Source organism: Cucumis sativus, chromosome 2 (assembly GCF_000004075.3).
Source record: "Cucumis sativus cultivar 9930 chromosome 2, Cucumber_9930_V3, whole genome shotgun sequence".
Classification (NCBI taxonomy): domain Eukaryota; kingdom Viridiplantae; phylum Streptophyta; class Magnoliopsida; order Cucurbitales; family Cucurbitaceae; genus Cucumis; species Cucumis sativus.
Window position 1 is genome coordinate 24,133,334 of NC_026656.2, and position 14,969 is coordinate 24,148,302.

General features: G+C 33.6%; 1 protein-coding gene and 1 long non-coding RNA gene across 6 annotated transcripts; one reads left to right on the plus strand and one right to left on the minus strand.

The window, feature by feature from the left end:
- Positions 1-1,867: 1,867 nt before the first annotated feature.
- LOC105434702 lies at positions 1,868-6,687 on the plus strand. Of its 4 annotated transcripts, none has more exons than XR_004214480.1 (4): positions 1,868-3,788; positions 4,056-5,441; positions 5,514-5,711; positions 5,983-6,687. It is a non-coding gene; the product is annotated as an uncharacterized LOC105434702 (long non-coding RNA). The 4 variants fall into 4 exon arrangements; XR_004214479.1 differs by having other exon boundaries at positions 4,056-4,840; positions 4,976-5,711; XR_004214478.1 differs by having other exon boundaries at positions 4,056-5,711.
- Positions 6,688-7,555: 868 nt separating this feature from the next.
- On the minus strand, positions 7,556-11,666 carry LOC101222758 (probable folate-biopterin transporter 7). 2 transcript variants are annotated; one of them, XM_011651755.2, is made up of 3 exons: positions 11,094-11,666; positions 7,867-8,960; positions 7,556-7,758 (listed from the first exon to the last, which is right to left on the minus strand). In XM_011651755.2, the coding sequence occupies exons 1-2, from the start codon at positions 11,344-11,346 to the stop codon at positions 7,891-7,893; spliced, it is 1,323 nt and encodes a 440-aa protein (XP_011650057.1). In that variant the 5' UTR covers positions 11,347-11,666; the 3' UTR covers positions 7,556-7,758; positions 7,867-7,890. The 2 variants fall into 2 exon arrangements, with proteins under 2 accessions (XP_011650057.1, XP_004151911.1); XM_004151863.3 differs by having other exon boundaries at positions 7,556-8,960; positions 11,094-11,664.
- Between the last annotated feature and the right edge of the window lie 3,303 nt (positions 11,667-14,969).

Genomic DNA, 14,969 nt, shown 5'->3' on the forward strand with positions numbered 1-14,969 from the left:
ATATTTGACAGGAAAAATTGTCATAAATTACGAATTCGTGACATTTCTAAATTGTCGTCAATTTCGAAAATATGACATTTATTTTTATAAAAACTGTCACAATTGACATATCCTTGACATTTAGAAAATGTCATAAAAACGAATTTGCGACATTTTTTTAACTGTCGTTAATATGCAAATGATGACAGTTTTTTGTTGTCATAATATAAAATATGACAATTATTTATTGTCATAAAATAGTAATTAATGACATTTACTATCTGTCATGTAAGGACTTTCTACAACAGACACTATGACGGTAAATAATTGTTACAGATTTTATTCGCGACAAAAAATAATTGTATTTGTAGATCATTTTTGTTGTATTATACTATAAATAAATGTTGATAACAAAATTAAAAGAAAGATTATTGTAGATGAAAAAACGACTAAAAATATATATATAAATAGTAAACTTTTCAATATCTTTCCATGATAGATATATAGACATCATAGATACTTCTATTATAGTCTATGACGTTATTGATATTGTTAATTTGTGAAAACATGTACTAAGTGTATTTTATATATATTGGATTAAGGACATAGGTTTTTTCTTCCAAAAAAATTATGTACTAAAAATTTTATATTGCATCAAATGACAAAAGAATTTAGAAAAAAACAACCCATAATATATCTTTTATGTATATTGTAAATATGACAAGTAATTAGATATATTATAAAACTATCATAAGGCTATCAACTCACTTTTGCAATTTAGAAAACACAATCTCATGGCCTCTATTATCATAAATTTTCTTTTACTATTTTTACAAACGTCCCTTAAAAATGTATTATCTTCATGTATTTAGCTTAATTATATATTTCACCAACCACATCCTTCTCTAGTATTACTACGAAATAATTCATTCCATTTCTATATACCAGACAGAAAATGCAATGGCATAGTTTGCATTTTCTATCATTGCTTCATGAAAATCAAAATAACACAACTTTATTTACCAATTCTATTAAAAATAACAGTGATGGATATTATTGATTTTATTCACAAGGGATCCAAATTAAGAATAAAATATGAGAAATGAAATAGAAGCAATCTGAATCCAACCTCAAAAACATTAAAAAAAATTAGATCATTTTGCATTGATATCATATCTTACCTTAAATATATAATTATCCTCCTAATTAAACATCATCACAAGAGCTTCTGGCCCATATAAAATGAACCAACAAAACCAAAATAGTTGAAATCATTAACAAAAGAAGTCCAAAAAATGATGGAAAAACTTTTATCAAACTTGTGTTTGATAGTATTATTGTTTGGTTTGGGATCAAACATTTTTATCAACACAGGTTTTGCAGGTTCCAAGAAACAAGGGGTGGGTTCGGACTGGGTAGTGTCAATTCACAATTTTCAAAAAGACGCCACTCTATTGACTCATTGCAAATCGAAAGACGATGATTTGGGTGCAAAAGTTCTCGACGTTAAAGGTCAATACAGTTGGAGTTTCAAAGAAAACATTTGGCAAACAACATTGTTTTGGTGCGATTTTAGTAGTTTGAATGGACATGCTTCATTTGAGGTTTTTTGGCCAGAGAAGGGGGAATGGCTTGAATATAGATGTGACTATGGAAATTGCACCTGGGCAGCTACTAATGACGGGTTTTTCTTGGCAAATATTCCTGAAAGGAAGTTTGAATTTATGCACTATTGGGAACATTAAAATAAGTAAAATATAATGAATGAAAATAATCTACATCTCTCCCCTCCCCTATTTTTCTACCCTAAAATGATATCACAATTAATTTCTTCAATGTTGTTTACACATGTACTAAAAACTCGATATTGAGTTTATTGAAATAATATCTATGAATAATTTCGATTGGATGTCACTATATCTTAATAACTATTATAGATGTGGATTCAAGTGAGAGGACTAATTACCCCTATTGCCGTAATTGACACAATCAAGCTATCATTTTGGTGTATAATATCTTGTGTATTTATTTGTCGTATACTTTCCTTCTATTGCTTTTGTTTGTGTATAATTGTACATGTAATTATGGATTCTATATACAAGAAAACATCCATATTCAATAAAAAGTCCACATGGTATCAGAGCCCTAATTTTCTTTTAGAAATTTTGCCGCGGCTAGTTCAATTCCGTCCGCCGGTCATCTCCCGTTCAACTCTCCGACGACCACCTCCGTTCAGATCTCCGACGAGATCTCTGAAGCAAGTCGTACACATCTGTCACTCACACCAGATCTGTCTGTGACTCTTCTTCTGTCCACGATCCCAGATCTCACACGCCTCAGTCGCTCACGCCACCTGCCAATCCTCGCTCTGCTTGTCACGCACGTCCGCCATTTTTCGCCGAACCATCTGACCATCAATCTTCCTAGTCGCCGCCCGAAGAGATCTCTGAAGCAAACCACACGCGTTCAACTAGATCTATCCGTGGTTCTAGTTCTGTCCACGATTTCAGATCTCGCACGCGTCTGCCACTCACACCAGCCGTCTTGTTTTTGTCCGAGAGTTGAAGAGTTGCCGTTTTCGTCCACAATTCCGTCCACGATTCCAGATCTCCTAGTCACACGCACGTTCACCATTTTCGTCCGAGCATCTCACCTTCAACCTTCTTGTTTTTGTGTAACCCAGGTCTAAAGTCCAACTCATTGCCAAAAAAAAAAAAAAAAAATCAGATCCATCCACCTCTGCACAATCTATTTCCGTTTCCAGATCGTGGTTTCATTGTAGTTCACAATCTGTCGCATGGAGAAACATGATGTTCCTCGTCCTATAAGCCCCATACTTGATGGCTCCAATTATATCACTTGGGCTCACCAAATGAGGAGCTTTCTGATCGGTCGAAAACTATGGCGTATAGTTATCGGCGATATCACCAAACCCACTCCTCCCAAGAGAACAATTAGTAAAGTCACCAATAAAGACATTGATGTCAATAGAGGACGACAAGTACATTGAAAAACTTGAGGACTGAGATAGTAAAAATCATCAAATCATCACTTGGTTGGGTAACACCTCTATCCCTGCAATTCATACTCAATTTGATGCATTTGATATTGCCAAGGATCTTTGGGATTTTCGGTACACAAGGTTTCAGTCCATTGGGCTTGCTCATTATTATCAATTACACTCGTCTTGTGAGTCTAACCCAGAAGGGAGGACAATATGTGAATGAGTATCTTGCCACCCTTCAGCCAATTTGGACTCAACTAGACCAGGCAAAAATTAGTCCAGATCATATTCGCCTCATTCAAGTCCTCATGAGTTTGTGCCTGGAGTATGAATCAATTCGGGCCGCTCTCTTACATCGCAATCCTCTACCATCTCTCGATGCCGCCATTCAAGAAATTTTATTTGAAGAAAAACGTCTTGGCATTGTCTCTCCTTTACCCTCTGATGTTGCGCTTGCAACCACCTATCTACGACCTGCGAATGAGACCACTTTCTGCAAAAATTATAAACTTCATGGTCATAAGTTTGCTAATTGTCCTACTATTGAGTGCAAGTATTGTCACAAGCGAGTGCAAGTATTGTCACAAGCGAGGTCACATCCGGGAAAACTGTCCCACTCGCCCACCCCGCTCTTCTGGTCACTCCTATAAACCCAAGTCTTCTCCTAAAACTGGTTCTCACCCTGTGATTGCTACTGCTAACCCATCTGATATTATTGCCCCTCAAAATGTTCAATTAAATGATCTGCATGACTTACTGAAATAGGTGATCTCTTCCAACTCTACTGCTCTTGCAGTCACTCCAGGTACCTTTTGGCTTCTTGATTCAGCTTGTTGTAATCATATGACTTCTGACATTTCATTGTTGACTTCCCCTATTCATGTTCAATCTCTTCCCCTCATTCATTCAACTGATGGTAATCACATGTCTATTTCTCACATTGGCTCTGTTAATACAACCACCATAAATCTATCAAACACATATCATGTTCCAAATCTCACATTTAACCTAGCCTTTGTTGGCCAACTATGTGATCTCAGACTAACCGTTATATTTTCTTCATGGGTGTCAGGTTCAGGATTCTTAGACGGGACAGGTGATTGGTACGAGACGGAAGGTGGGACGATTATTTGAGCTCACATCTCCTCAGCATTCTCCTATGTTCCCACTCATCTCAGCACCAGTCACTGATAATACTATATACTAGTGGCATCTCCGTCTAGGTCATACTTCCTCTGATAAACTTCATAATTTAGTTTCTACTGGCACCTTGAAAAATGTCCCAAAATTTAGTCCCTTTGACTATTTAAATTGCAAACTTGCGAAACAACCTGCTTTATCATTTTCTAATTCTGCTTCATTATGTGATACTCATTTTGGTCTTATTCATTTTGACATTTGGGGTTCTGCTTTATGTACTACTGTTAATGGTTATTGATATTTTGTCTTATTTATTGATGACTATTCTCGTTTCACTTGGATTTACTTTCTTAAACACCGTTCTTCGTTATATCAAATTTATGTTGATTTTGCGAATATGATTCACACACAATTCTCTAGCACAATTAAAATCCTTCGCGCTGACAATGCGATGGAATATAAAGACTCCCGTCTTCTTTCCTTCATTGCCCATCAAGGCACTTTGATTCAACGCTCATGTCCCCACACCTCCCAGCAGAATGGAAGAGCTGAACGCAAACACCGTCACATTCTAGACTCTGTTCGTGCTCAACTTCTTTCTACTTCCTGTCCTGAAAAAATTTGGGGAGAGGCTGCCCTCACCTCAGTCTATGTCATCAACCGCATTCCTTCTCATGTCATTCATTCACAATGTTTCCCCTTTTGAGCGACTATATGGTACTTTCCCTTCTTACTCTAATCTCAAGGTCTTTGGTTGTGCATGTTTTGTATTATTACATCCTCATCAACATACCAAACTTGAACCAAGGGCTCGTCTTTGTTGTTTCTTGGGTTATGGTACTGAACATAAAGGATTTCGCTGTTGGGATCCCATCTCTCTGCGATTACGAATATCCCATCATGTCACCTTTTGGGAACATCGTATGTTCTCTACTCTTTCTTCATTTCATGCATTTCTTTTTGGTCCTCACTTATTTTTCACTAATCCTTCTACTGACCTATTCCCTACTTCTTGCTTATCACTACACCTTGTCCTCTACCCATATCTGAGCTCACTCAACCAGAACCTATCCCTGCGCTCCCGGATCTTCCATCCGTCTCTTGTGAGGATTCTGCATCTGCACCGGCCCGACGGTCTACCCGGGTAAGAGAATCTCCTCCTCATCTTAAAGATTACAATTGTTTTTCCACTATCATGTCTTTGGTTGAACCTTCCTCATATAAGGAAGTCAGTACTAACTCATTGTGGCAGCAAGCAATGAACGAAGAACTCCAAACCTTAGAAAAAACTCATACTTGGGACTATGTATGAAAATAAGTAAGCACAAGGTGAAAATAAGCTTTTAATCTTGTCAAACTTCCCCTATTTAGTATTTATAGACTTTTTCAGTGAAGCCTCCCATTCTGGAATGACTACCTCTACGTAACGGTGAGGATCATTCAATCTCAAAACGCCACATGGCTCCTGCCACTCTTATTTTGAACTTGGTGGGCGACAAGGTCAAATCAATTCGTTGACCTTATGACATCAACTATTTTGTGGTGAAGGAAGCTCTCATTCACCTCCCATCTCAAGGTAAAAAAAATGGTATGTATTTAACAAAAACTGAAAAATTCAAGGGAGATGGTTAAAACCACTTAAAATGTTAAGAAAATTTTAATAACAAATGAATGTACAATAATACATGTATATTTAGTATTTCACCGTGCTAAGCTTATTTTATTTTGATAATTACACGTTTAAATAACTTTTTAAAACACAAACTAGATAAATATTTAAGTGATTTATTATGTTGGCGGTAGAATTAAAATTATGTCTCGATAACATTTTTGCAACTAATTGAATCTTCTTCTTTTAGGTTTTATTTGAGAATAAAAAAAGGAGATTGAGAGAGGTGGCAGTCGACGCAAGAGACAAACACAGTGAGAGAGAATTTTTCTTGCAAACAAGAGAGGAGAAAGTGTGGCCGACGAAGAAGAAGACATTGGAGTTTCGACGTCAGTGATGATAGACTTTTTCGAGCAGCATTTTACAGCGTATGACTTTGGTCGTGGGTTTGTAGGAAGTTCTGGCATTCCAGCGTTTGTTGGAGTCAGATTTAATCGACTTTCATAGGTTTAATTGCAGATAGGAGAATAGAAGGGTCGAGTGGCGTTTTCGACAAGTTTAATTGTGAATTTTGTCGTTGGTGTTTTTTTCTTTCAATTGAGGTTCTTCTTGGGATTTTTAGTGGGTTGTTCGACACATAAGTCTCCGATCAAAGGAGCCAACAAGAAGAAAATCCCAAAGCTTCCAATCAGAGGAGCCGACAAGAAGAAAATAAAAGTATGGAGACTTTGAAGAGTTTGAAAGTGACGAAACTAGAAGCTCCAATAGTTTCTGCAACTGACGAAAGAATTTAATGTTAATTTGTGGATTTTGGAGGAAATTAGGATTTTGAGAGGTGTAAGTTGTGTGTTGAGAATTTGATTTTAACTATAGGGTATTAGTGATTTCTTGAATAATTGTATTCATGATTCAATTTTTGAATTAAGTAGAGACATTTAAGATATTGTTCCAGCAATTATTTTTTCATATATTTTTATTTTATCAGTTTATGAATTAAAATAAAAATTTGTCATTTATTCAAATATTTTGTTATTCTTTCTTATCAGCCTTCATCCGTAGGAAATATTTTCTACTATTTTTTCCTTTTTACTTTGGAGAATTTTCTTGATTAGAGAATTTTCAAACGGAGCAAATTTTACAAAATATTTACAACCTATAACAAATTCTATACTGATAGTCATTGATATGTTATAGTAATAGAAGATTATAACTTGCAAATATTTTAATTTATTTTGCTATTTTTAAAAAGGTTCTTTCTTGATTTGTAGTGAAAACGCAAATTAAAGCTAAATTTATTTAATAACATTTTAATTGACAAGATTTAATAAAATTAGTTTAAAAAATGTGTATTTCATATACCGTATATATATATGTCAAAAAAGAGTATGAAAAACACATATTATAATAATCTCCACCTCAAACACATATTATAATAACACATAGTATAATAAAGTTTACACCCTAAACATAGATTATAATAACCTAAGCTATAATATTCAACACCTTTAAACATAAACTATAATACTCTACACTTGAGATGCAAACTATTATAATCCTCAAACTATTATAATCCCTAAAAACTAAAATGCTTGTATTGAAACTTAAAAAATCAGATAGACGTGAAGATTTTATGACTAAATGTGCATTTTACCTAATAAGAAAATACGATTTAAAAGCAAAATATACAACTAGCGAAAATGACAAAATATTTTCATATCTATCATTACAATGACTTTTTTTCTATATTAAAAATATTTCTAACCATTTTGTTATTGAAAATAACTTCTAGGTTCTCAGATTCGTTATTCTATGAAGACAAAAAGTACTAAAAGGACAGTTTATTTAGATATCGAAATATTACATCACCATATAAAACCACCTGAGATGTTCGTGATAAATTACTATACATTCCTAGACTCATCTCAAAAAGCTAAATGGTAGGATGATCAAAGTAACTTTAAAATTTTGAATACTAGCACCCGTATGATAACTCTCTTTGTTTTGAATAAAGCTTAATGCGCTTAATCTACAAAATAAAAAAATTTAAAGCAAAAAAAAAAAGGAAGAAAAAATGGTTATCAAACGGAAAATAAATATGCAATGGAGTGTATATATCTGTATAGAATTCACTGACCATGCTATCAAGTCTTCCACTGTGTTACAGCTGTTTTTTGGAGTCTTTTCTTCTGTCTTTGGCTTTGATATCATCAGGAATGCACCATGAACAACACAGTGGCAGAAGAGTGCACACTGCTTGTATTATTAAACCACGAGCAAGGCCAGAAAAGTCATTTGCGGTTACACCAACATAAGATGCAAGCGCTACACCGAGACATCCACTCACGATGAACGCGAGGGCAATGGCTGACATGACAAAAGCCATGAGAGAGCCCTCACATCCTGGTGGGCAAAGCAGAGCAATCAAAACACTGAATGGCAAGATCTTGAAGAATAACAGAACCTCCGAAAGTCCAGAGAACAAAACAACATATATGAAGTCTGGCACGCCCATTTCTCGATAGACTCCCTTCACGAACAGCATGTCTGAGATCATAAACACCGCCATTAAAACCTGAATACTTGAAATAAGTTTCCTAGACGGGATTGACTTCAGATGCCGATTGTAAATTACGCCCCATAACAGTAGGGCTGCTTGGCCAAAAACTTTAGAGATGCCTAAAACAGACGACTCAATTTTCAAATGCTCTGTCTGATAAAAAAACATGGTGCCAGTCAATGCAGGTGTTATGCTGTAAGATACAGCAAGCCATATTATGGAATAAGCAATTTCAGGTCTTTTTAGCACAGCTGCGAGTTCTGAGAGTTGTTTGTTGATACCAGCATTCATTGAGCTTTGAGGGAGATTAAGAGAGCGTTCACGAACAATGATGGTTAAGAAGAATTGAAGTGAAAGGAGAAGGCCAAAGAATAGGAACATTGCTTGGGGTGAGAACCTATCAATAGCAACGCCTCCAAGAAGATTTCCAAGAATCCCACCAGCAGAAGATGCAACCCAAACAAAAGCCTGGAGCTCACCCGAGGAAGATGCTCGAGAATTCTTGGAAGAAGTGGGCTGTTTTCCTGCCTCTGCAACGATGGCATCGTTAGCAACCTCAGCTATTGAAGCACCGAGGTTGCTAAGTAGAAGATATATGCTGATGGTGAAAACTGAAATCCTAGATGGTGGCATAAGTGCTATGGGTAACCATGACACTGCCTGTAAGAAAGCTGCATCAACATAAACCAGAAGAGGAATCAATAATTTTTCAAAATTGACCAAACAATTAGAGAGTTTCAAGTAAATATCATACAAATTAAAAGCTTCATTTGATAACCATTTATTTTTTAGTTTTTGGTCATTGAAAATTAAGCTTGTAACCACTACTTCCACTCATTGGTTTTTCTTTGTTATATTTTCTACTTTCTTAAATAAGGGCGTTTTCAAAGTTCAAAGTCTGAGTTTTGAAATTCTTAAAGGTTGTTTTTGTTATGGAAATCTGGTCAAGAATCAAAATGTTTACTAAAAGAAATATGAAAACTAGGATACATATTTTGTAATGTAACAAAAGAACTTTCAAAATCCAAAAATTCAAATGGTTATCAAACAGAAGCTAAAAAATCAAACATATTGATAAGCAACTTGAACAATTCACATTTATAACTCACGATAAATGTTTGGTGCCAAGCTTCCTAAGGCTCCAGCATATAGTTTAATGCCTTAAAAGCAGTTCTGACATCTTTTAATTACTATTCAATACATATCAGTGGCAATACCAATTCATTTCTCCAAAAAACTCATACAATCAGCAGTGAAGTGCAGATTTATATAATGCCTGTTCGCAGGAAGCCTATGGTTAACAAAAGCAATCATGTAAAACAGTTTATAGAGAAACTGATGAACAGGCAATGCAAAAAAAGCAATCCAGTTGACAGTTCTAATAAGCTACTTTTAAAGATACTGGAAGAAGGCTGCCTTCTGTCTACCTCTCTGTTGCCAACCTTGCTTACCCAAAAAGGGAAGCATTTATGTAAAAGTATTGTTTTATAAATCAATAACGTGAAGGTGCTTTGGCAAGGTGAAAATCATTTTACACTATGCCAGAAGGCATCTCCCTCACAAAAATCATCATGTTTGATATTAGCATAAATCGCTTTGAAAAACGTCATAACTACCTTAAGGTACTTGAAAACAAATGCAAAGTGCTTTTGGCCTAAATGGTTGACGAACTTTGTTAATACGTCATCAAATATTTTACTCTTGTGCTAGATGTAATTTATTTACAAGCACTCCCACACTGAACATTTTTTACAAGACTCCCCCACTCACATTAAACATATTTTCGTGCATTTCTGGTTTGGATATTTATCAAGTAAAAGAGTTTGAATTCTTAGCCAAATTTTGAAAACAAATACTTTTTTAAAATCTCTTTTTTTAGTTTTCAAAACTTGGTTTTGTTTTTAAAAAAATGGTAAAAATAAGATAACAAAACAAGGAACTTAGAAATGAAAGAGGTGTTTATAAAGTTCATTTTCAAAAACTGAAAACCCAAGACCAAATAGTCAATGAGGGCTTAGTTTTTCTTTTTCTGTTTGAAAATTATTATTCTTTTCTCACCATTTCATAATCATGGTGAGAATTAGAAATGAAAGGGGTGTTTATAAAGTTCATTTTCAAAAACTGAAAACCAAAGACCAAATAGTCAATGAGGGCTTAGTTTTTCTTTTTCTGTTTGAGAATTATTATTCTTTTCTCACCATTTCATAATCATGGTGAGAATTAGAAATGAAAGGGTTGTTTATAAAGTTCATTTTCAAAAACTGAAAACCAAAGACCAAATAGTCAATGAGGGCTTAGTTTTTCTTTTTCTGTTTGAAAATTATTATTCTTTTCTCACCATTTCATAATCATGGTCTACATCTTTTACAAGTAAAGATTTGGATTCTAAACTAATATCTCAAAACGAAAACTACTTTCACTTCTAACTTTAATAACTTGACATGGGTTTTGAAACATCGGACAAAGAAATCAGTAGGTGAGAATAGTGTTCATAAGGTTAATGGGTATGAAAGAAGCCTAAGTAATTGAGGAGTGGCCTCAGGACTTGTACGCCATCACTGCAATGTAGTTTCATCAAAATTCTAAACAATTCAAAGAGTGATCCGAAATTGATTTCAAAAGAAGAAACAAGAGAATTCAACTTGTTTAATAAACATATTCCAGATTTTCCACAACAACAAACAAACGTAATAACGAACACAATCGAATTCAGGCACAGAACAAAAGGCCACAATCGGTGTTAAAAAAAAAAAAAACGCTTCCATTAACCGAATCAGAGATTAAAGCAATTCAGAAGAACTCACCTCCAATGGCGATGTAAGGGATGCGATGTTGGCCGGAAATATAAACGGCATCAGAGAGAATCCCGTAGAGAGGCTTGGCAACCATGGGAAGATTGGCGGAATTTTGAAGAAGCTGAAGAGTAGAAGGGTCGACATTGAGGCCGTCCTTGAGGAAAAAGTTAACCGCCATCCATGGAAAACAACGGAAACCCTGAACCCAATATCCCAATCCGAGAACCTTCCGGATCGGATTATCGGAATTGGATTTGGACATCGTAGAGAGTAGGAAAAAAAGGATTGGATGCGAAAATAGAAGAAGATACAGGCAGAACTTTCAAAGATGGAAACTATGTGGGACGGCGGAGATGGTGGCGGTGGTGGTGGTGGTGGCGATTTTGAGTGTCATTTCATGCTTTGCTTCTTAGGAAGGTGATGATGCTGTTGTTTGTCCACGTGGTGGTTCTTAACTTCCTACTAATTCTTTTTTTAATCAATTTTTTTGGTGCCCCTTTACTTGTGGATTAACCCTATTTAAATCGTTTAATTACAATATTTTGAATAACACGTATCCATTTTGAGTTGGATTTGTAAAAATATAACATCCTACTCATTATAATTAAAAAGATTAATATAAACTTTCTATTTACAGGTCCATGTAGAATTCAAAAACATAATTTGTATAAATCCAACTCTAATTTATAAATTTGTTAAAATTATAATCAAAACAATTTATTTTTGTATATGAGTTGTCAAGCATTAAAATATCAATATTATAAGATAAATTAACAAAAAATTAGAAAGAAACTAAACTTTAGGTGATGATCACGAAAAAAAAAGGATGTAAATGAGAAGTAGAGATGAAGAAAAGAGTAATACAAAATGGTTGTAGATTCCATATCAAAGTTGAAGTGTGGAACAAAGCTGCTTGTTATTCCAAACTCATGTAACCCACAAGTATCGTAATAAAAGAATATAAAGTTAAAGGTAAGTGATTATTTGAATACTCTCTACTACTACATGAACATATAAAATAAAAGTCCAAAAGGAAGTGGACAGCTACTAAGATCAAATTCCTCCCATTTACATTTTTTCCCTTTACACTTCATCATCACCTCATATTTTATTTGAGGTATATTTATAACTTTCTTTAATTTTGAAGTAAGTTGGAAAATATCCTTAGGTTCATCGGATGGATTATGTTTGTTGATATCAAAATTAAGTTAAAGTTAATTTTGGAGTAGCATGCCTTTTTCATGTCTTATTCAGGTCTTACTCTTCTCCAAGCCCAAAATAGGTTGAGGCATGCATTATGTATACTCCATTTCTTAGGTGAGGTCGATCGATCTTAACCTTCATCAAGGTCGACTATATTTATTTGGGTCCTTGGTCCAAACTTTCTTCTTCCCCATGTCCAATTAAGCCTTGAATGTGGCTTTTTGCTCAAGTTTCGTTCCTCTTTTAATCCGATTGTCTGTAGATTCACTTACAGTTGAATATGTCTTATAGTCCAAATCTACTTCAATGTTGATTTTATCGAATCGATTAGATTTTTGTTGTTTTAGTTGAGTTAAGTTTAAAAGTTGATTTTGATTTCAGATTTTAAAAACTATTTTATAGATAAATTAGCTTCAATTCTCACTAAAACTTAAGCTTGAATAAACGTGATTACTCCCTGGTCATGGAATGACTTTTATCACGTGTTTCAATATGTTTTTAAGATACATTTTCAAATATAATTAGGAAAACTGTAGTTGACAGTCTTGTGAGAATATGATATAGTAAATATAACACATTGTTTTATAATTTTGTAAGTACAACAAAAGTCTCACTTTTTAAAATACTCCCTCCATCTTAAATTTCTTATTATTCTCAAACTGCTGTTTAATAACTTATTTCTTCTCCTCTTTTTAATACCCTATTCATTCTTTATTCCTTTTTCCGCTTCTAAGGCCCTAATCATCATTTCTTATACGGAAAAAACAATTTGTTCTTCCTATTTTAATCTTGATTTTAGGATACCAATAGTACATTAATTGAAATATGGAATATAATAATTGTTGATTGAAGTAATTTAATTTTGTTTGTGATTTTCTCTACTTTCTTTAATGTATATTTTGAGTTGCATGTAATTTCAAATAATTTTGTTTTATATTTTTACATTGATTTTACTTTGTATCAGTTTTGTATATCAGTGTTGTGATGTACTTATATTATGATATATTAGTTGGTTGATATACTTGTTATATGTGATTTTCATTTTTTTTCAAATTTTACGCAGTTCATTATAATATTATTAAGTATATTAATAGTATAACTAGTATATCATTATCATATATATCAACGATATATTATTAAAACATATCAGCATATTAGTAAAGTAAATCATTATCAAGTATATGAATCAATTTTACATGTGTATATCAATCGAATTTAAAGCATATCAAATGTATAAGTGAAAAATACTAAGTGTATGTACAGTAGATCATGTGTATCAAACTATATTACAAAATGATGAGAAGAAGAGAATTTTTGGATGTGAGCCTAAAACTTCACAGAAATGAAGATGCTAATTATGGTTAAAGTTGTTTGATTTTAAATTCTGACAAGTGTTTTTAAGTGCTTTTCCTAACCATTACTTTAGCCGAAAGTACTTTAACAGTGAGGTACAAAGCATTTAAAATGCTATTTGACTTTATCTAAAAGCACTTGGAAACCACCTCCGAATAAGTAATGAAAGAGTGGTTTTTAACCACACCAAAACTACTTTTTTAAAGATTGAATTGTAGATTATTGCTTTATAATTTTAAAGATCAACCCTTGAGGCAGCCTTTCAAAAATACATCTAAATTATTGGGTAAATTATCTTCACTTTCATATATATTTGTTTTTATTTATATTTAAATTATTATTTTACTTAAAATTCAACATTTTAGCATCGGGCATCTAATATACTTCTAATGTTCCTTTTTCGTGATTTTTTTTTTAAATCGTTGTTTTTAGCAACAATTGTCGAACAACTTTTGACCACAATTCTGTCGACTGTTTTCCAACGATCGTTGATGACCAACTTCATGCAACTGTTTTTCAGGAGTCGCTTCCAAAAAACCTCTAATGACTGTTTTTCAACAACCGCCCTCAACCAACTTCCAATCAATGTTTGGCAATGGTCATTGATCATATTAAGTAATCGTTTTTAGCGATCATCGGGTCCGACCACCGTTTCTTGATGGCCACCTCCAACCAGTATCTTTGATAGTTAGTTTTTGGGTGATCGTCAACAACCAACTTTGTGTGACCATACTTATAGCAATCATTTCCACTAAACTATTGACGACCGCATTTTAGTGACCATCATTAACCAACTTTCGCGACCACTACTACTAGCGTCTAATCACCATTTTTTAGTGACCATCATTGAACATTGTTTCCGACTATAGTTTTTCAACAATTGCAATGACCAACTTTTTAATAAAAACAATTTTAAAAAATTTATATGATTATAATTAATTGATTAAATAATTTTCAAATATAAAATATAATTCGGTAGTTTAAAATTCACTTTTTGAACCAAACAATACACTAATTCAAAATCATTTTTAAGTATTTAAAAATCATGTTCAAAAGTTTTACATTCTAACATCTTGCGTAATTTTGAAAATAAATTTTAAAAAAGTTATCGTGAGTAACCCAAACCAACCTAACCTACATTTAGTGGGGTTCATTATTCAATTATAGTTATTTGAGTTGAAGAAATGTACAACTCGATCTAAAAATGTTGGAATCCAATCCACAAACTAGGGGTGTTGATGATTCGATTTCAAGCTAAAATCGCACCAAGTCGCAAAATGCAAAAAAAATCTCATATGAGACCATACCAAATTACACATTTGTGTCAAA